The sequence below is a fragment of the Symphalangus syndactylus genome, chromosome 3 (assembly GCF_028878055.3).
Source record: "Symphalangus syndactylus isolate Jambi chromosome 3, NHGRI_mSymSyn1-v2.1_pri, whole genome shotgun sequence".
Lineage (NCBI taxonomy): Eukaryota > Metazoa > Chordata > Mammalia > Primates > Hylobatidae > Symphalangus > Symphalangus syndactylus.
The window spans coordinates 85,323,490-85,345,558 of NC_072425.2; the positions used below are offsets into that span (position 1 = coordinate 85,323,490).

At 42.4% G+C, this 22,069-nt stretch overlaps 1 protein-coding gene across 7 annotated transcripts in view; it reads right to left on the bottom strand.

Annotated features, from left to right (window-relative positions):
* Positions 1-22,069, bottom strand: part of LOC129479385 (protein SGT1 homolog) — a 43,158-nt gene that overhangs the window by 14,459 nt on the left and 6,630 nt on the right. The window contains exons 1-4 of one of the 7 annotated variants that reach the window (XM_055272408.2): positions 16,680-16,855; positions 16,067-16,174; positions 3,841-3,894; positions 3,128-3,144 (exon numbers count right to left, since the gene is read on the bottom strand). In XM_055272408.2, coding sequence (XP_055128383.1) covers positions 3,128-3,144; positions 3,841-3,894; positions 16,067-16,174; positions 16,680-16,757 — 257 coding nt within the window. In that variant the 5' untranslated portion in view covers positions 16,758-16,855. The other 6 variants (XR_010120248.1, XM_055272407.2, XM_055272410.2 and 3 more) reach the window with 6 other exon arrangements.

Consider the following 22,069-nt stretch of genomic DNA (forward strand, 5'->3'; position numbering starts at 1 on the left):
CTTCCTGCTCCAACCCTCCGAACCTGTCTCCTTTCTGCTGGCCCAGTTACCATTCCTCATGACACAGGCCAACCCTGATCCTATTCCACAACAGGAAACTTCACATGTCCTTAGAACTTCAAGTTAATAAATAGTAACACAGTTTGCTGCAGGACTTTGTATAAAAAGGAGTAGTGGCTGGGCGCCGTGGCCCACACCTGCAATCCCAGCACTTCGGGAGGCCAAGGCAGGCAGATCACTTAAGGTCAGAAGTTTGAGACCAGCCTGGCCAACAATGGCGAAATCTCATCTCTGTTGAAAATATAAAAATCAGCCGGCCATGGTGGCAGGCACCTGTAGTCCCAGCTACTCAGAAGGCCGAGGCAGGAGAATCACTTGAACCCAGGAGGTGGAGGTTGCAGTGAGCTGGGATTGTACCACTGCACTCCAGCCTGGGTAACAGAGAGATTCTGTCTCAAAAATAAATAAATAAATAAATCAGTAGTAATGGAAAAAGCCTACCTATATCATTTATTCACATTAACTCATTTACCATTATACCTTCATGTAATTTTACAGCTGAAAGGACTCCAGAGCTCATTTGGTCCACGGACTTCCTTTCAAAGGTACTGAGAATTTAGTCACAGTCATTTTGTGCCTAGACTAAGTTCACAGGGCAAGCCAAGATCCAGAGTCAGATATCTTGATTTTCAGTTCAGTACTTTTCTTACTAAATTAATTATTATCTACATTTTTTAAAAAATTGAGGCAGAGTCTCACTCTGTCACCCACACTGGGAGGCCGAGATGGGCGGATGACATGAGGTCAGGAGTTCAGGTCCAGCCTGGCCAACATAGTGAAACCCTGTCTCTACTAAAAATACAAAAATTAGCCACGCGAGCCGGGCGCGGTGGCTCACGCTTGTAATCCCAGCACTTTCGGAGGCCGAGGCGGGCGGATCACGAGGTCAGGAGATTGAGACCACGGTGAAACCCCGTCTCTACTAAAAATACAAAAAATTAGCCGGGCGTGGTGGCGGGCGCCTGTAGTCCCAGCTACTCGGAGAGGCTGAGGCAGGAGAATGGCGTGAACCCGGAAGGCAGAGCTTGCAGTGAGCCGAGATTGCGCCACTGCACTCCAGCCTGGGCGACAGAGCGAGACTCCGTCTCAAAAAAAAAAAAAAAAAAAAAAAATTAGCCACGCGTGGTGGCGCGTCCCTGTAATACCAGCTACTCAGGAGGCTGAGACAGGAGAATCGCTTGAACCAGAGAGGCAGATGTTGCAGTGAGCTGAGACTGGGCCACTGCACTCCAGCCTGGGCAACAGACAGAGTCTCTGTCTCAAAAATTAATTAATTAATTAAACATAAAAAAGGAGTAGCCATGGAAAAAGCCTACCTGTATCATTTATTCGCCTGAACTCATTTATCATTATACCTTCATACAATTTTACAGCTGAAAGGACTCCAGAGCTCATTTGGTCCACAGAATTCCTTTCAAAGGTACTAAAAATTTAGTCATAGTCATTTTGTGCCTAGACTAAATTCTCAGGGCTGGCAAAGATCCAGTCAGATTTCTTGATTTTCAGTTCAGTACTTTTCAGTACACTATTATCTACATTTTTTTTTTAATTGAGGCAGAGTCTCACTCTGTCATCCAGGCTGGAGTGCAGTGGCATGATCTCGGCTCACTGCAACCTCCATCTCCCAGGCTCAAGTGATTCTTCTGCTGAAGCCTCCAGAGTAGCTGGGATTACAGGTGCGTGCCAACACGACCAGCTAATTTTCATATTTTTACTAGAGATAGGGTTTCGCCATGTTGGCCAGGCTGGTGTATAACTCCTGGCCTCAGGTGATCTGCCCAACTCAGCCTCCAAAAGTGGTGGTATTACAGGCATGAGCCACCACGCCTGGCTATTATCTACATATTTTGAGTGATGGTTAAATATTCTCTGAATATTAATTCTATTGTATAGCTTTATTTCTTTTTGAAAATATAAAGGAATCTAAAACTTAGTTACTGAAACTGTAATTTTTCATTATTCTTTCATAATGAAGTAACATAATATTTAGCGTAATTAAAAAACAAAACAAAAAAGCAGATTCATCTTTATGGTAGTTTGTCCCCCCCCCCTTTTTTTTTTTAGACGGAGTCTCACTCTGTCACCCAGACTGCAGTGCAGTGGCATGATTTTGAGTCACTGCAACCTCCACCTCCTGGGCTCCAGGGGTTCCCCCGCCTCAGCCTCCTGAGTAGCTGGGATTACAGGCACCTACCACCACATCTGGCTCATTTTTGTATTTTTAGTAGAGACAGGGTTTCACTATGTTGGCCAGGCTGGTCTTGAACTCCTGACCTGAACTGATCCGCCTGCCTCAGCCTCCCAAAGTGCTGGGATTACAGGCATAAGAATCTGCACCCAGCCTAAAAAGCTTTTTAAAGAAATAGAATATATTAGCGGGCTTGGTGGGGTGACATGCACCTGTAGTCCCAGCTACCTGGGAGGCTGAGGTAGGAAGACTGCTTGAGCCCAGGAGTTTGAGGCTGCAGTGAGCTATGATGGCACCACTGCATTCCAGCCTGTGTAACAGAGCAAAACCCTGTCTTTTAAAAAAATAATAAAATTAAAAGTTACTTTTATTCAATTCCACCATAATTTTTAATAACTAAGAAGACTTGAAGGCCTTCATGCCACCATAATTTTTAATAACTAAAAAGACTTAAAGGCCTTCATGCCCAAAACAATAAACATTATACTGAATTAAAGATAAACACTTCCAATTTTCCTTAACTTTTGTCTTAGCCTATCATAAAAAGCCCTACAAGTGATTCAAACTGTTGGACCTAAATAAATGTAATAAGGTTTTAGTAAGGAACAGATAATCATTTTGACCATACTAAAACATACCAAATCAATTTTAACCACACAATAAATTCATTAAAATAGCCCAATAAAGTTCATGACTAGAAACTTCCATATTTATGAAAAAATGGTTTTATTTCAGTTCCTAGAGGAACCAGTACTTAAATGAAATTGCTTAATATTTAACTGACAGAGAGCTCATCCTGAGTCCTGTCTCAAATATATTTGGTACTTGAAATTTAACCTAAGTAAATAAAAACACGAAGAATGAAAACTCTGGACTTACCACCTCAGATTCTGAGCCTATTGAAACAGAAAAAGGAAGCATTTTCAGTTAACAGCACATTTAAAGGCAAAGGTATTTATATGATTTTTATTGCACAAACATACTGATTAAGCAAGCCAATTCTCCATACCTTTCAACTAAAGAAAAGTGGATTCATTTTGCCTCCTGAATTCATTTTAGACTCCTTAGTAATTTCTTTTTTTGAGACAGAGTCTCGTTTTGTCGCCCGGGCTGGAGTGCAGTAGCGTGATCTTGGCTCACTGCAACCTCCGCCTCCCGGGTTCAAGCGATTCTCCTGCCTCAGCCTCCCGAGTACCTGGGGCTACAGGCACGCACCACCATGCCCGGGTAATTTTTGTATTTTCTTAGCAGAGATGGGGTTTCACCATGTTGCCCAGGATGGTCTCAATCTCCTGACCTCGTGATCTGCCCGCTTCAGCCTCCCAAAATGCTGGGATTACAGGCGTGAGCCACCGCGCCCAGCCTAGACTCCTTAGTAATTTCTTACTGATATGCCATACTAGCAAATCCACCCAAATCTCCTTTTCAACCTAAGAAGCTAGGCAAAAGACAGTATATTTTTGGAAGTCTACATTTAAGGAAACATGTACTATTTAAAATAAATTATAAAGGTAAAAACAAATTTGTTTAAACCAAAAAATTTCAAACGTTTACTTCTTTTTAAATTGAAATACCATGGGAGATCTACATACCATTCTGAGCTTCTTGACATCTTTTAATCCAGTCACTGAAATTAGCACCTGGACCTAGAAAGAAAAACCTATCACATCACTCATCTGCATAACCTATTAATCAGTAAATACTTATTAAATACCTACTGCATCCCAGGCACTGTTCTAGGCACTGGGGAGTCAGCAGTGAATAAAACCTGTCTTAACAGAACTTATAGCAAACTCTGTTATAGCTATAAACATAACAATAGTTTAACATTTCGTTGTTCATCCTGAAACATTTTGATTTTTTTAAATTAATTTTAACTACAGTCAACCTCACTAATTTCATAGATATAAATAATGTACATTTCCCTCAATCCCTCTGCCCTTAGAGAAGCTTCTTCACCCACACAACAAAGTCAGATCTAAATCAGACTCCCAAAATGCCATTAGTTAGGGTGGGGAGGAGGCTTGGTAACTGGGAGCTGAGTTGAGGTCCATAAGCCTTTCCCAGCCCCAGCTCGCTCTTCAATGCGGCTACCTATTCAGTCCACTATTCTCTCAGTGGCTTTATCTGTTCCCATCCCTCCCTTTCCTACCAACACCAAGAAGCATCTTTAAATTCTGTGAAGTTTTCTCATATATCCAAGTTACATGGGGGTCAAGAGGCTACAGGTGATAAATTATATACTTACAGATAATAGTGTAAATGTATGCATAAACAAATTATTCATTTCTGGAGACACAGAACACTGATTACATTTATACACAGTGCATAGCGAAATAAATTAAAAACACTGAAAGTACTCTAAATAAAAGCCTACTAATTCAAGTTAACTCCAGCCAAGAGTAATCTGGAAATTTTAAATTAAAAATCTCTTAAAACAAAATTTTCTAATTTACTAATTTATAAAAGAAATACAACTACATGGGCCTTAATAAAAATTTTAAATATACTCTCTCACACACACTATATTCTAGGGAAGAAGGTTTGAATAACTTATTATTTTAAACAATCGGTAACTAAAACCAAGCAATCTATCACACAAAAAGGGGAAAAGGTAGTATTCTGAGTTATAAATTTTTTACCCTGTCTGATAAAAATAGAAGCCTAAAAGTTTAACTTACATTTTTCCTGGATTTAAATTTAAAGGTAAATTTGTTTTTTAGTGAAATATCCTCAGTAGCAATTTTACCAAAGAGGCCATCTTCTGAAGGCCACCTCTGAAGTAATTAGAGAATAAATGTCAATGGCATGATATTAAGATATTATTCGGCCGGACGCGGTGGCTCACGTCTGTAATCCCAGCACTTTGGGAGGCTGAGGCGGGTGGATCACGAAGTCAGGAGTTTGAGACCAGCCTGGCCAACATGGTGAAACCCCCATCTCTACTAAAGATAAAAAAAATTAACTGGGCGTGGTGGCACGCACCTGTAATCCCAGCTTCTCTGGAGGCTGAGGCAGGAGAATCACTTGAACCCAGGAGGCAGAGGTTGCAGTGAGCCGAGAATGCACCATTGCACTCCAGGCTGGGAGAAAGGGCGAGACTTTGTCTCAAAAAAAAAAAAAAAGGAAGGAAAGAAAATGAAAGAAAGTAAAGAAAGAAAGAAAACTCAAGAAAAGAATTTAGGGGTCAAGTGCAGTGGCTCACGTCTGTAATGCCAGCGCTTTGGGAGGCCAAGGCAGTAGGACCACTTAAGGCCAGGAGTTCCGAGACCAGTCTGGGCAATGTAGCGAGACCTCATCTCTACACAAAAATATTTAATGAATTAGCTTAGTGTGATGGCACATGCCTGTATTCCCAGCTACTCAGGAGGCAGAGGCAGAAGGACAGCTTGAGCCCAGGAATTCAAGGCTGCAGTGAACTGTGATGGTGCCACTGCACTCAAGTCTGGGTGAAAGAGTAAGGCTCTGTGCCCTCAGGTCCGAACAGAAGAAAAAGGAATTTAGGTAGGAAACTTCTCTATTGCTCTTAAAAGTAATAAGGCCTAGAAATGTAGAGGATGAGGTCAGGCATAAAGGCTCATGCCTGTAACCCCAACACTTTGGGAGGCTGAGGCAGGTGGATCACTTTAGCCCAGGAGTTCAAGACCAGCCTTTGTAACAGGGCGAAACCCTGTCTCTGCGAAAAAAAAAAGCAAAATTTAGTCAGATGTGGTGGCACATGCCTATAGCCCCAGTGACTTGGGGCGCTGGGGTGGGTGAATCACTTGAGCTCAGGAGGCGGAGGCTGCAGTGACCCAAGATCACACCACTGCATTCCAGCCTGGGCAACAGAGTGAGACCATGTCTCAAAAAAAAAAGAAAATGTAGAGGATGATATGACTCATGTTTTTTCAGGGGTTTCAAGTATGTATCAAGGCACTAGATAACTTGACTCTGGAATTTGCTAGGAATGTAGATATGCTGTCTTCCTAACTGAATAGCCTTATTATTCACATACCAAAACTGAAACTGGGATAAGCAAATTTGACAATAAGCCCTGTCACCCAGACCTTTCCTTTCCTAATTTGTAGCTTCCATTTGTGTAATCAGGCCTAAAATCCCTTTTTCAAATAGGTATACAGCAGAAAAGCAAACATTCAAAGCAGTACAGAGTAAGAATTTAACATATAATACGTAAGAACACAGTTTCTTAACTCAGCACTACTGACATTTTGAACCAGATACTTCTCTGTTGGGCAGGACTGTCCTGGCCATTATGGGCTGTTTCGTAGCACCTCCTGGTTTATACTCATTAGATGTCAGTAGCTCATCCCCCATCTACCACTCATGATAATCAAAAATCTCTTCAAACATTGCCTAAAGTTTCCTGGGAAACAATTGTTTCCAGTTAAGAACCACTGCTTTACAGAATTGTGATAAAACTCTATCATAACAGAAAGATAAAATAATAGTACGAGTAGGATTATGTAGTCTACAATTTTCTGGGATTACTCACAACCTCTTAGTATTTTTCCGATTTTAAAATTCTTGCTCTCACAATTCCTATATATGTCTAAATATCCACAATGCTGTGATAATTTTTATATATTCCCCTCAAAAATATAACATTAAAAACTAACAATACTCTCAAAACTCTGGGTTTCTTCTGTACTCTCTCATAATTTATCCAAATGTACACTTCACTTCTCCATAAAAACCTTATTGTTAAGATTTCCCATCTCAGCATTCTTAATAACTTAAAGTGAACAGACTTCTGACCAAGAAAGCAAATTAAACTTTCATTTCTCCATTAGAAAAATCAAAGCCAGGCCAGGCGCGGGTGGCTCACACCTGTAATTCCAACACTTTGGGAGGCCGAGGCGGGTGGATCACGAGGTCAAGAGATCGAGACCATCCTGGCCAACACTGTGAAACTCCACCTCTACTAAAAATACAAAAATTAGCTGGGCATGGTGGCACACGCCTGTAGTCCCAGCTACTCGGAAGGCTGAGGCAGGAGAATCACTTGAACCCAGGAGGCGGAGGTTGCAGTGAGCCGAGATCACGCCACTGCACTCCAGCCTGGGTGACAGTGCGAGACTCTGTCTCAAAAAAAAAATAAAATAAAATAAAGAAAAAAACAAAGCCAGACTAAGTACAGAGAGCATGTTAAGTGTTTCCACATAGTTTTTTACTTCTAATGGTAAGTTTATCTGTGATTTAAATGCTAAAAGGCTAATTTAACCAATTTTAAGTGATCTCATATCTGCGATCAATATGAAATGTAATTAAGGTGAGAAAAACAGGTATTGGGTTTCTGTAATTAACTTGAGATTAACATTAACAAAATTCAGCTTTGGTATTTAAGACAGAAATGGGTAAGTTTATAAAACCATAATTTAATACTTACTAATTTTTGTCCTTCTATAAAAGTTTCCAGAGCAGCAGCATAGTTTTTTTAATGGTATTCACATATCCTGCATGAACATATTTAAAACAAATTAACACACACACAAGATCCGGAAAATAGCCTTCTTTCTAAATAAAAACATCTTAGTATTTTCTATTGTTGAAAGAAAAAATTTATTTTAAGTATATGTTAGTAAGCCAAGAGACTTTCTAAAATACTGTTAACATCTAGTACAATTTCCAGTAAAATTCAATTTTAGAACTTACTTCAGAAGGAATTTCACTTTAATTGTACATACTTGCTTATTCCAAAATATATACAAAGGAATTAAAGCAGTTTCTTACTTAAAGAATAAAGTTACAGTTATTAACAGAAACAAGATGGGATATAAAACACATAGATACAGAGCTTTCACACCATTACATGTAGCCTATTCAGCTTGGATGAAGAATAGGCTGTCCTCTAGTCGGTTAAATATGGTAAATTCCAAATTTTAAATAAAAAAAGAACGTGAAATCCATCAGTTTCATCTATACCTTGCAGTTATTTCAATCACCGCTATCTTTAAATATATTAAGTATAGATCTCCATCACATACTATGGTTAACAAAATAATAGAACTATAACTTTATATTTAAAATTGAGATACATTTAGAGGGTGGAGCCAAGATGGCCGAATAGGAACAGCTCCGGTCTCCAGCTCCCAGCCCTAGCGACAAAGAAGACGGGTGATTTCTCCATTTCTGCTTGAGGTACCGGTTTCATCTCACTAGGGAGTGCCTAACAGTGGGTCCAGGACAGTCGGTGAAGCGCACTGTGCCCCAGCCGAAGCAGGGCGAGGCATTGCCTCATTAGGGAAGCGCAAGGGGTCAGGGAGTTCCCTTTCCTAGTCAAAGAAAGGGGAAACAGACGGCACCTGGAATATCCGGTCAGTCCCATCCTAATACTGCGCTTTTCCAACGGGCCTGGAAAACGGCACACTAGGAGATTGTGTCCCGCACCTGGCTCAGAGGGTCCTATGCCCACGGAGTCTCGCAGATTGCTAGCACAGCAGTCTGAGATCAAGCTGCAAGGCGGCAGCGAGGCTGGGGGAGGGGCGCCCGCCATTGCCCAGGCTTGCTTAGGTAAACAAAGCAGCCAGGAAGCTCGAACTGGGTGGAGCCCACCACAGCTCAAGGAGGCCTGCCTGCCTCTGTAGGCTCCACCTCTGGGGGCAGGGCACAGACAAACAAAAACTCAGCAAGAACCTCCACAGACTTAAATGTCCCTGTCTGACTGACAGCTTTGAAGAGAGTAGTGGTTCTCCCAGCACGCAGCTGGAGATCTGAGAACGGACAGACTGCCTCCTAAAGTGGGTCCCTCACCCCTGAGCAGCCTAACTGGGAGGCACCCCCCAGTAGGGACAGACTGACACCTCATTCAACCGGGTACCCCTCTGAGACAAAACTTTCAGAGGAACTATCAGACAGCTGAATTTGTGGTCTCACGAAAATCCGCTGTTCTGCAGCCACCACTGCTGACACCCAGCCAAACAGGGTCTGGAGTGGACCTCTAGTAAACTCCAACAGACCTGCAGCTGAGGGGCCTGTCTGGTAGGAGGAAAACTAACAGAAAGGACATCCACACCAAAAACCCATCTGTACATCACCATCATCAAAGACAAAAAGTAGATAAAACCACAAAGATGGGGAAAAAACAGAGCAAAAAAACTGGAAACTCTAAAAAACAGAGCACCTCTCCTCCTCCAAAGGAACGCAGTTCCTCACCAGCAACGGAACAAAGCTGGATGGAGGATGACTTTGATGAGTTGAGAGAAGAAGGCTTCAGACGATCCAACTACTCTGAGCTACGAGAGGAAATTCAAAACAATAGCAAAGAAGTTAAAAACTTTGAAAAAAAATTAGAAGAATGGGTAACTAGAATAACCAATGGAGAGAAGGGCTTAAAGGAGCTGATGGAGCTGAAAGCCAAGTTTCGAGAACTACGCAAAGATTGCAGAAGCCTCAGTAGCAGATGCGATCAACTGGAAGAAAGGGTATCGCTGATGGAAGATGAAATGAATGAAATGAAGAGAGAAGGGAAGTTTAGAGAAAAAGGAATAAAAAGAAATGAACAAAGCCTCCAAGAAATTTGGGACTATGTGAAAAGACCAAACCTACGTCTGATTGGTGTACCTGAAAATGATGGGGAGAATGGAACCAAGTTGGAAAACACTCTGCAAGACATTATCCAGGAGAACTTCCCCAATCTAGCAAGGCAGGCCAGCATTCAGATTCAGGAAATACAGAGAACGCCACGAAGATACTCCTCAAGAAGGGCAACTCCAAGACACATAATTGTCAGATTCACCAAAGTTGAAATGAAGGAAAAAATGTTAAGGGCAGCCAGAGAGAAAGGTCGGGTTACCCACAAAGGGAAGCCCATCAGACTAATAGCTGATCTCTCAGCAGAAACTCTACAAGCCAGAAGAGAGTGGGGGCCGATATTCAACATTCTTAAAGAAAAGAATTTTCAACCCAGAATTTCCTATCCCGCCAAACTAAGCTTCATAAGTGAAGGAGAAATAAAATACTTTACAGATAAGCAAACGCAGAGTGATTTTGTCACCACCAGGCCTGCCCTAAAAGAGCTCCTGAAGGAAGCACTAAACATGGAAAGGAACAACCGGCACCAGCCACTGCAAAAACATGCCAAACGGTAAAGACCATCGAGGCTAGGAAGAAACTATAGCAACTAACGAGCAAAATAACCAACTAACGTCATAATGACAGGATCAGATTCACACATAACAATATTAACGTCAAATGTAAATGGGCTAAATGCTCCAACCAAAAGACACAGACTGGCAAACTGGATAAGGAGTCAGGACCCATCAGTGTGCTGTATTCAGGAAACCCATCTCACATGCAGAGACACACATAGACTCAAAATAAAGGGATGGAGGAAAATCTATCAAGCAACTGGAAATCAAAAAAAGGCAGGGGTTGCAATCCTAGTCTCTGATAAAATAGACTTTAAACCAACAAAGATCAAAAGAGATAAGGCCATTACATAATGGTAAAGGGATCAATTCAACAAGAAGAGCTAACTATCCTAAATATATATGCACCCAACACAAGAGCACCCAGATTCATAAAGCAAGTCCTCAGTGACCTACAAAGGGACTTAAACTCCCACACAATAATAACGGGAGATTTTAACACCCCACTGTCAGCATTAGACAGATCAACGAGACAGAAAGTTAACAAGGATATTCAGGAATTGAACTCAGCTCTACATAAAGTGGACCTAATAGACATCTACAGAACTCTCCACCCCAAGTCAACAGAATATACATTTTTTTCAGCACCACACCACACCTATTCCAAAATTGACCACATAGTTGGAAGTAAAGCTCTCCTCAGCAAATGTAAAAGAACAGAAATTATAACAAACTGTCTCTCAGACCACAGTGCAATCAAACTAGAACTCAGGATTAAGAAACTCACTCAAAACCGCTTAACTACATGGAAACTGAACAACCTGCTCCTGAATGACTATTGGGTACATAATGAAATGAAGGAAGAAATAAAGATGTTCTTTGAAACCAACGAGAACAAAGACACAACATACCAGAATCTCTGGGACACGTTCAAAGCAGTGTGTAGAGGGAAATTTATAGCACTAAATGCCCACAAGAGAAAGCAGGAAAGATCCAAAATTGACACCCTAACATCACAATTAAAAGAACTAGAAAAGCAAGAGCAAACACATTCAAAAGCTAGCAGAAGGCTAGAAATAACTAAAATCAGAGCAGAACTGAAGGAAATAGAGACACAAAAAACCCTTCAAAAAATTAATGAATTCAGGAGCTGGTTTTTTTGAAAAGATCAACAAAATTGATGGACCGCTAGCAAGACTAATAAAGAAGAAAAGAGAGAAGAATCAAATAGATGCAATAAAAAACGAAAAAGGGGATATCACCACCGATCCCACAGAAATACAATCTACCATCAGAGAATACTACAAACACCTCTATGCAAATAAACTAGAAAATCTAGAAGAAATGGATAAATTCCTCGACAAATACACCCTCCCAAGACTAAACCAGGAAGAAGTTGAATCTCTGAATAGACCAATAACAGGTTCTGAAATTGTGGCAATAATCAATAGCTTACCAACCAAAAAGAGTCCAGGACCTGATGGATTCACAGCTGAATTCTACCAGAGGTACAAGGAGGAACTGGTACCATTCCTTCTGAAACTATTCCAATCGATAGAAAAAGAGGGAATCCTCCCTAACACATTTTACGAAGCCAGCATCGTCCTGATACCAAAACCTGGCAGAGACTTAACCAAAAAAGAGAATTTCAGACCAATATCCTTGATGAACATTGATGCAAAAATCCTCAATAAAATACTGGCAAACCGAATCCAGCAGCACATCAAAAAGCTTATCCACCATGATCAAGTGGGCTTCATCCCTGGGATGCAAGGCTGGTTCAACATACGCAAATCAATAAATGTAATCCAGCATATAAACAGAACCAAAGACAAAAACCACATGATTATCTCAATAGATGCAGAAAAGGCCTTTGACAAAATTCAACAACCCTTCATGCTAAAAACTCTCAATAAATTAGGTATTGATGGGACATATCTCAAAATAATAAGAGCTATCTATGACAAACCCACAGCCAATATCATATTGAATGGGCAAAAACTGGAAGCATTCCCTCTGAAAACTGGCACAAGACAGGGATGCCCTCTCTCACCACTCCTATTCAACATAGTGCTGGAAGTTCTGGCCAGAGCAATCAGGCAGGAGAAGGAAATAAAGGGTATTCAATTAGGAAAAGAGGAAGTCAAATTGTCCCTGTTTGCAGATGACATGATTGTATATCTAGAAAACCCCACTGTCTCAGCCCAAAATCTCCTTAAGCTGATTAGCAACTTCAGCAAAGTCTCAGGATACAAAATTAATGTACAAAAATCACAAGCATTCTTGTACACCAATCACAGACAAACAGAGAGCCAAATCATGAGTGAACTCCCATTCACAATGGCTTCAAAGAGAATCAAATACCTAGGAATCCAACTTACAAGGGATGTGAAGGACCTCTTCAAGGAGAACTACAAACCACTGCTCAATGAAATAAAAGAGGATACAAACAAATGGAAGAACATTCCATGCTCATGGGTTGGAAGAATCAATATCGTGAAAATGGCCATACTGCCCAAGGTAATTTATAGATTCAATGCCATCCCCATCAAGCTACCAATGACTTTCTTCACAGAATTGGAAAAAACTACTTTAAAGTTCATATGGAACCAAAAAAGAGCCCGCATCGCCAAGTCAATCCTAAGCCAAAAGAACAAAGCTGGAGGCATCACGCTACCTGACTTTAAACTATACTACAAGGCTACAGTAACCAAAACAGCATGGTACTGGTACCACAACAGAGACATAGATCAATGGAACAGAACAAAGCCCTCAGAAATGATGCCGCATAGCTACAACTATCTGATCTTTGACAAACCTGACAAAAACAAGAAATGGGGAAAGGATTCCCTATTTAATAAATGGTGCTGGGAAAACTGGCTAGCCACATGTAGAAAGCTGAAACTGGATCCCTTCCTTACACCTTATACAAAAATTAATTCAAGATGGATTAAAGACTTATATGTTAGACCTAAAACCATTAAAATCCTACAAGAAAACCTAGGCAATACCATTCAGGACATAGGCGTGGGCAAGGACTTCATGTCTAAAACACCAAAAGCAATGGCAACAAAAGCCAAAATCGACAAATGGGATCTCATTAAAATAAAGAGCTTCTGCACAGCAAAAGAAACTATCATCAGAGTGAACAGGCAACCTACAGAATGGGAGAAAATTTTTGCAACCTACTCATCTGACAAAGGGCTAATATCCAGAATCTACAATGAACTCAAACAAATTTACAAGAAAAAAACAAACAACCCCATCAAAAAGTGGGCAGAGGACATGAACAGACACTTCTCAAAAGAAGACATTTATGCAGCCAAAAAACACATGAAGAAATGCTCCTCATCACTGGCCATCAGAGAAATGCAAATCAAAACCACAGTGAGATACCATCTCACACCAGTTAGAATGGCCATCATTAAAAAATCAGGAAACAACAGGTGCTGGAGAGGATGTGGAGAAATAGGAACACTTTTACACTGTTGGTGGGACTGTAAACTAGTTCAACCATTGTGGAAGTCAGTGTGGCGATTCCTCAGGGATCTCGAACTAGAAATACCATTTGACCCAGCCATCCCATTACTGGGTATATACCCAAAGGACTATAAATCATGCTGCTATAAAGACACATGCACACGTATGTTTATTGCGGCAGTATTCACAATAGCAAAGAGTTGGAACCAACCCAAATGTCCAACAACGATAGACTGGATTAAGAAAATGTGGCACATATACACCATGGAATACTATGCAGCCATAAAAAATGATGAGTTCATGTCCTTTGTAGGGACATGGATGAAACTGGAAAACATCATTCTCAGTAAACTATCGCAAGGACAAAAAACCAAACACTGCATGTTCTCACTCATAGGTGAGAATTGAACAATGAGAACTCATGGACACAGGAAGGGGACCATCACACTCCGGGGACTGTTGTGGGGTGGGGGGAGGGGGGAGGGACAGCATTAGGAGATACACCTAATGCTAAATGACGAGTTAATGGGTGCAGGAAATCAACATGGCACATGGATACATATGTAACAAACCTGCACACTGTGCACATGTACCCTAAAACCCTAAAGTATAATAAAAAAAAATAATAAATAAATAAATAAAATAAAATAAAATTGAATCATATCTCTGCTATAAATACAGAATTTTACTACTTATAAAGCTTACACTGAACTCATTCAACAAATTACACATCTCCTATTTACAGTCCAAGGTCAACAAAAAGAGTAGCTATTGCATACCCTTTTCTCAGCACATCAGTGGAATTATTTCGATTGAATTCGGGAGACTTCTTTGCATCAGCAACAGCAACTATGTAGAAAAAGATGGGTTTTTGGCTAGGCATGGTGGCTCACGCGTGTAATCCCAGCACTTTGGGAGGCCGAGGCAGGTGGATTACAAGGTCAAGAAATCGAAACCAGCCTAGCTAACACAGTGAAACTCCGTCTCTATTAAAAAAAATTAAAAATTAGCCAGATGTGGTGGCATGCGCCTGTAGTCCCAGCTCCTCAGGAGGCTGAGGCAGGAGAATCGCTTGAACCTGGGAGGCAGAGGTTGCAGTGAGCCAAGATTGCGCCACTGTACTCCAGCCTGGGCAACAGAGCGAGACTCCATCTCAAAAAAAAAAAAAGAAAAAAAAGAGAAAGATGTTTTTTTGTCAGTTATTTACAGATTCTAGCAAATACACACAGAATACGGATCAGTTTTAGATTTCTAAGTTTTTGAGTTGACAGAAACGCCCAATGGTTTTAAATTAGGAAAAGCTAATCCAACACAGAATTCAAATAAATATTACTCTTGTACCTTCCTTTTGGCTTAACATTTAGCTTCCTTCTTAAAGCTCTTCGGTCAGTGAATAAAGCTGTGTGACAAAATTCATCTCCTTTTCTCATTAGCATCATTTATGTAATTTGGCCAGGTGCAGTGGCTCCCGCCTGTGATTCCAGCACTCTGAGAGGCTGAGGTGGGCGGATCACCTGTGGTCAGGGGTTTGAGACCAGCCTGGCCAACATGGTGAAACCCCCTCTCTGCTAAAAATACAAAATTAGCCAGGCATGGTGGCATACACCTGTAGTCCCAGCTACCTGGGCGGCTGAAGTAGGAGAATCACTTGAACCTAGGAGGCAGAGGCTGCAGTGAGATGAGATTGTGCCACTGCACTCCAGCCTAGGCAATAAGAGCAAAACTCCATCTAAAAAAAAAAAAAAGATATTCAGTCTTTCCCTATCCAGATTCTTCATCAGAATAATTTTTAAAGTTACACAGTACAGGAATACATTATTTTTTAATATAGATAGGGTCTTGCTATGTTGTCCAGGCTAGACTCGAAATCTTGGGCTCATGTGATCCTCCCGCTTTGGCCTCCCAAAGTGCTGGAATTACAGGCGTGAGCCACCATGCCACATTCTTTTTTGTAAAAAAATACAAAGAAGAGCATGTCATTTTAATACTCTGTCAAATAGTAAATGTGATACTATATCAGCCTACTCAGTAACTATGAATGAAACCTATATACATTATCCACCCACTGAAGGAAAAAGAGACATCCATAAAATTTAAATAGGTGTTGCTCAACATGTCTGTCACACTTGAGCTACTTTACCTTGTATGAAAGACCAACTCAAAAATCCTCAAAGACAACCTTTATTTTATTTGATTAATTGGTCATGGGTAAAATGTATAAGTAACTTATTAAAAAGGGGCAATATACCTTATAAGAAAAATTACCACAGTAATTCCCAAGAAGAATGTGACAATAAGCTCTTTGACGATAATATTGTGCATCATCTGGTTTCTGTTCCAAAGCCTTAGTCAGCTCCTACAAAAACAAACATGTTGAGTGTCAGTAAAAGTTTTTTAAAAGCCACCAAATTCTAATTAAAACATAATTTTTAAACAAATAACTTATTATCAGAAACTATTTGGAGGAAAGATAACAGGGATGTAATCTTGGAGTTTTTCCTTATAAGAGGATCTCTCCGGTTTCTCGCGGTCCTGCTAAAACGCTGTCAACCTGGCTTCTCGGGAGGCGACCCAGGGAGCTCAGGGGGCGGCGAGGCTTTTACAAGAAGCGAAAGGACGGCCTCAGGGGTGGCTGGGAACAGCCTGGAATCAGCTGGAGGACATCAGCAGGACTGAGGAAAGGGCCACCACCAGCGTGAGCAAACAGGGGAGAGGGCGGAACGCGGCGAACCGCCGCGCTCGAAGCCTGAGGCGGGGTCCCAGCGAGCGGGCGGCTGGGAAACAATGGCGCGAACGTGACGTGGGCCCGGGGGCGTCGCGGCGGCGCGGAGGAAGGGGCTGCCGTGGGGCGGGGGCCGCACCGAGAGAGTTGGGAGGCGTGCGGCGTCCGCGAGCGCGCTGGCGGGGACTCGGCCTAAGGAGAGCGGCCTGGGGGCCATGGTCCCTGGGGGGCCGGGGGCGGGGGCAAGCGGCGGCCGCTACCCTAGGGTCGCGTGCTCGGCCGCGCACCTCCCCACCCAGCTCCCCGCCCGCCCACGGGTCCCGCCGCACTCACCGGCGCCAGCTCACGGCAACAATCCCAGCGCGCAACTGCGGCAGCCGCCTAGGTGCGCGCCCTCCCCGCCCCCGCCGCCGAGCACCGCCCCACACCGCCCTCCTGCTCGCGCCCGCCCAGGGACCGGCGCGCTGTTCCGTCCCCCAGCTCCGCCGCAGAGCTCGGCGAAGCCGACGCTCCCTGACCGCGCTGCGTCTGCCTGTCCCGCGGGTCTGCAGGTCTTCAAACGACGGAACACCGGCTTTGCCCTTCTGAGGGTTTCCATCCGTTGGCATCCTGCCTGCGCCCCTCAGCCGGGCCCCGGGCTAACCTCTCCACTGTGTCTCATTCAGAAGAAGCTTTTCCTTGGGAGGAGAGGGCATCCTTTTTCCCAGACACATAATGTTTTGGTCTAATGGACCTTAAGGCCCCTCATGCGTCCACACCCCCATGGCACCCTCGAATCCCCTTGATGGCTAAAAACACCAGCTTTGAAGTTTGCCAGAACGAGTTCCAGTCCCAGTACCACCACTTACAAACTGTAACCTCTGGCGAGGTACCTGACCTCCTATACCCGGTGCCCACATTTGTAACACCAGGATAGGGAACAACAGTCCCCACATCAAAGGGTGCTGACGGGATGAAATCACACAATATAGGTGAGGCCCTCAGCAGGCTCCTGGCACATAGTAAGCACTCAAATTTTCACCCCACCACCAGCAACTCAGCAGGAAGACTCCACAAAAGCAGCCAGCTATTTTTTTTTTTTTTTTTTTTGAGTCGGAGTCTCGCTCTGTCGCCCAGACTGGAGTGCAGTGGCGCGATCTCGGCTCACTGCAAACTCCGCCTCCCGGGTTCACGCCATTCTCCTGCCTCAGCCTCCCGAGTAGTCCCGAGTAACTGGGACTACCGGCGCCCACGCCCACGCCCACGCCCGGCTAATTTTTTTGTATTTTTAGTAGAGACGGGGTTTCACCGTGTTAGCCAGGATGGTCTCGATCTCCTGACCTCGTGATCCGCCCGCCTCGGCCTCCCAAAGTGCTGGGATTACAGGCGTGAGCCACCGTGCCCGGCCTGCAGCCAGCTATTTCCAGAGGACTGAATTCCTTGGTCCGGGCGGCTCTCACCAGTGAGAAAATGTGTCTAAACTTCCACTCTCAGAGCCCAAATTCGATGCCTTGGAGCCACAGAGAACAAACGTCTAATCTCTCTTGGACCTTTGACTTTTCAGATACTTTACTTATATCACCTCTGCCCAAGGTCTTCTCATTCCACATCAGTGTCTCCCGTTCCTTCCATTATTCCTCCTTTGCCCTGGTTTTGAGGGTCTTTATCCCTCTCATGTAAATGGTAGATTTGACTGTGATTTCTTTAGAATACGTCACCCAAGACTGAACCAAATGTTTGTGGTATCATCAGAGCAATCCTTTTGGGACCTATCGCTTTGCACTCCTGCGATAAAGTTCTTGGCACTCATACTGTTGACTCATATTGGGCTTGCAGTCAACCAAAACCTCCGAGTCTTTTTAATAAGTGCTCCGCCAGAGCACTTAGATCTACCCCTTCTTGTGCTTCTCAGCCAACTTCGCTTCAGGTCAGCTGAGGATAGACCTTGGGCCCCTCACCTTCTAAATTTCTCAGGATATATGGAAAACAGGAATAGGGGTTGGAAGCTAGCATAACACAATCTTTAAACCAAGTGCATTTGAAAAAAGGCCAGGGTGGCAGGACGTGGTGGCTCACACCTGTAATCCCATCACTTTGGGAAGCCAAGGCAGGCAGATCATTTGAGGTCAGGAGTTCAAGACCAGTCTGACCAACATGGCGAAACCCCATCTCTACTAAAAATACAAAAATTAGCTGAGCATGGTGGCACGCACCTGTAGTCCCAGCTACTCGGGAGGCTGAGACAGGAGAATTGCTTGAACCCGGGAGGCAGAGGTTGCAGTGAGCCAAGATCACGCCACTGAACTCCAGCCTGGGCGACAGAGGGAGACTCCATCTCCAAAAAAAAAAGAAGAAACGAAAAAAGGCCAGGGTTTGTGTCTAAAGACTATGGTACTGAGAGAAAAACAAATATACAGACACACACAAATGAATGTGATCACAACTGTGAAAAAAAACTGCACACACAAAAGACTACAGGGAAATATGTAATTGATTATGTTGTTTTCTCTGTGATAAGATGGGGTGGTTTTTTCTTTGTACTTTGTATTAATTTCTTACGGTGTTTGTATTACTTTTATAATCAAGAACTTTGTTTTAAAAAATAAATCAGAAAAAAGAATTTAAAAAATCAGAGCGATGGAGTAACTTGAAGAAAACTGAAAACAAAGTTAAAAGATAACAGAATAAGGGGAAAACTATTTGCAATATACAAAAGACAAAGGATTTGTCTATAAAGGACTCTTAACAAATCAATAATAAAAAGAATGAATGTGTAATCTCAGCACTTTGGGAGGCCAAGGCTGGCATATCATGAGGTCAGGAGTTCAAGACCAGTCTGACCAACATGGTGAAACCTCGTCTCTACTAAAAATACAAAAATTAGCCAGGTGTGGTGGTGCACACCTGTAATCTCAACTACTCAGGAGGCTGAGGCAGGAGAATCGCCTGAACCCAGGAGGCAGAGGTTGCAGTGCGCTGAGATTGCACCACTGCATTCCAGCCTGGGTGACGGAGTGAAACTTTGTCTCAAAAAAAAAACAAAAAGAAAGAAAATTTAGAATCAGCTAAATGCCCACCAATGGGGGAATGGCTAACTAAAATGTAGAATATTTATATAATAAAATTCTATAGAGAATTTAAATGAAGCATGGGCAACATAGTGAGACCTCATTTCTACAAAAAGTTTTTAAAAATCAGCCGGGCGTGGTGGCTCCAGCATGTAGTTGCAACTGCTACTCAGGAGGCTGAGGTGGGAGGATCACTTGAGCCCGGGAGGTCAAGGCTGCGGTAAGCTGTGATCGTGCCACTGCACTCAAGCCTGGGTGACAGAGAACGACTCTGTCTCCAAAAATAATAATAATAATAAATAAAAGAAGTGACTTTGATCTGCATGTATCAACATGGATATATCTCAGTCATATTTTTGAATGAAAATAGTTGCAGAATTATAAATCTATATCTATTATATATAGATAGATGGATAGTACCAATATTTAAAAAATTATTCCCCCAATGAAAAACTTCAGTTAATCATGAAAAAAACATCAAATAAACCCAAATTGAAGGAATATTCTACAAAATACTTGACGTGTAATCTTCAAAATTGTCAAGGTCGTGAAAGCCAAGGAAAGACTGAGAAACTGTCAGAGATTGTCCTATTCACAGATAGGAGACTAAAGAGATCTATAACTAAACGCAATGTGGTATCCTGTAACACAAAAAGGACATTAGTGAAAAACTGGTGAAACTGGAATAAGGTCTGTAGTTCTGTTATTAGTATTGTGCCAGTGTTAATTTCTTAGTTTTGAACCAGGGTTACATAAATTGTTAACATTAAGAGAAGCCAGGTGAAGGGTAGGTTGAAACTTTCTATACTAGCTCTGCAACTCCTCTGTAAATCTAAAATTCCTTTTAAAATAAAAAGCTAAAACAGGAAAAAAAAAAAGAGGATCTGCCCTTCTGCTGCCCGTCCTCCCAAAAGTAGACAATCTAACACAGTATTTCTGTACTGTAAAGCATTTAGGGGTCAGGTATGGTGGCTCATGCCTGTAATCCCAGCACTTTTGGAGACTGAGGCAGGCAGATCACCTGAGGTCAGGAGTTCGAGACCAGCCTAGCCAATATGGTGAAACCCCGCCTCTACTAAAAAAACAAAAATTATCTAGGCATGGTGGCGCATGCCTGCAATCCCAGCTACTTGGGAGGCTGAGGCAAGAGAATCACTTGAACCTAGGAGGCGGAAGTTGCAGTGAGCCAAGAACACACCACTGCACTCCAGCCTGGGTGACAAGAGTGAAACTCCGTCTCAAAAAAAAAAAAAAAAAAAAGGCCCGGCGCGGTGACTCACGTCTGTAATCCCAGCACTTTGGGAGGCCGAGGCAGGCGGATCAAGAGGTCAGGAGATCGAGACCATCCTGGCTAACACGGTGAAGCCCTGTCTCTACTAAAAATACAAAAAATTAGCTGGGCATGGTGGCGGGCGTGGTGGCGGGCGACTGTAGTCCCAGCTACTCAGGAGGCTGAAGCAGGAGAATGGTGTGAACCCGGGAGGCGGAGCTTGCAGTGAGCAGAGATGGTGCCACTACACTCCAGCCTGGGCGACAGAGTGAGACTCCATCTCAAAAAAAAAAAAAAAGCATTTAATTCCTGACCTACAGAACTCAATAAATGGTAATTATTATCACCTCACATATTCTGAAGAGTTTAATTAATATACATGGACCATTACAGATTTTCTCCTTCTAACTTGAAGAAGATTCAAACATCATATAGAATTTGAAATTCCTAGAAAATGTGAAGCTGTCCAATAAAAAAGACTAAAAGTTAAATATAGAGCTCAGGGAGGTTAAGACAATCAATACCTACACCATCAAGCTTACCTGGCCCTGTCTTATCCTCTATCAATAGCACACAACTCTAATAAAATGCAATTAAACATTCTGTTCAAAGCCCAGATACAATCTAATAGATGGCTATGGCAACTAACTGATCAAGAGTTAACATTAGAGAGATTAAAACTTTTTCACCCCGTGCAGTCACAACATATAGGTATGGTAGCTGGAAAAATAATGATGTAAGAGATTACACAATTAGGGAGATCAAGGACAGGTGCAGGAACACAGGAACACTTTTATTTTCTGCCAACTACGTACAAACTCTAGGGATTTGGTAGTTTTCTTAAATGGTAAAAGTATTTCAATAGCCACATGTGTCACTGACTTTGCTTTAACCTAATAGATAATTCTCACAAAGCAATGAATACAGATGCCCCTCAACTCACCTGGGGTTGCATTCAATCAACAGAAACAAAGTATGGCTCAAACTAAGAGAGCAAAGAAGCTATAAAATGCTACTTCAAGGGCCTCACTTTGTACCTTGCAGGCTGTTAAAAGGAATTTGGACCTTAGGTGTGATGGAAAGCCGTGGAAAGTTCATTGTTAGTAGGAGAGAGAAATGGTCCAATTTATTCTTTTCAAATGTCATTCTGGTTGCTGCATGGTGAATATATTATAACAAATCAGGACTGGAAACAGAGACTTCTTAGGAAAC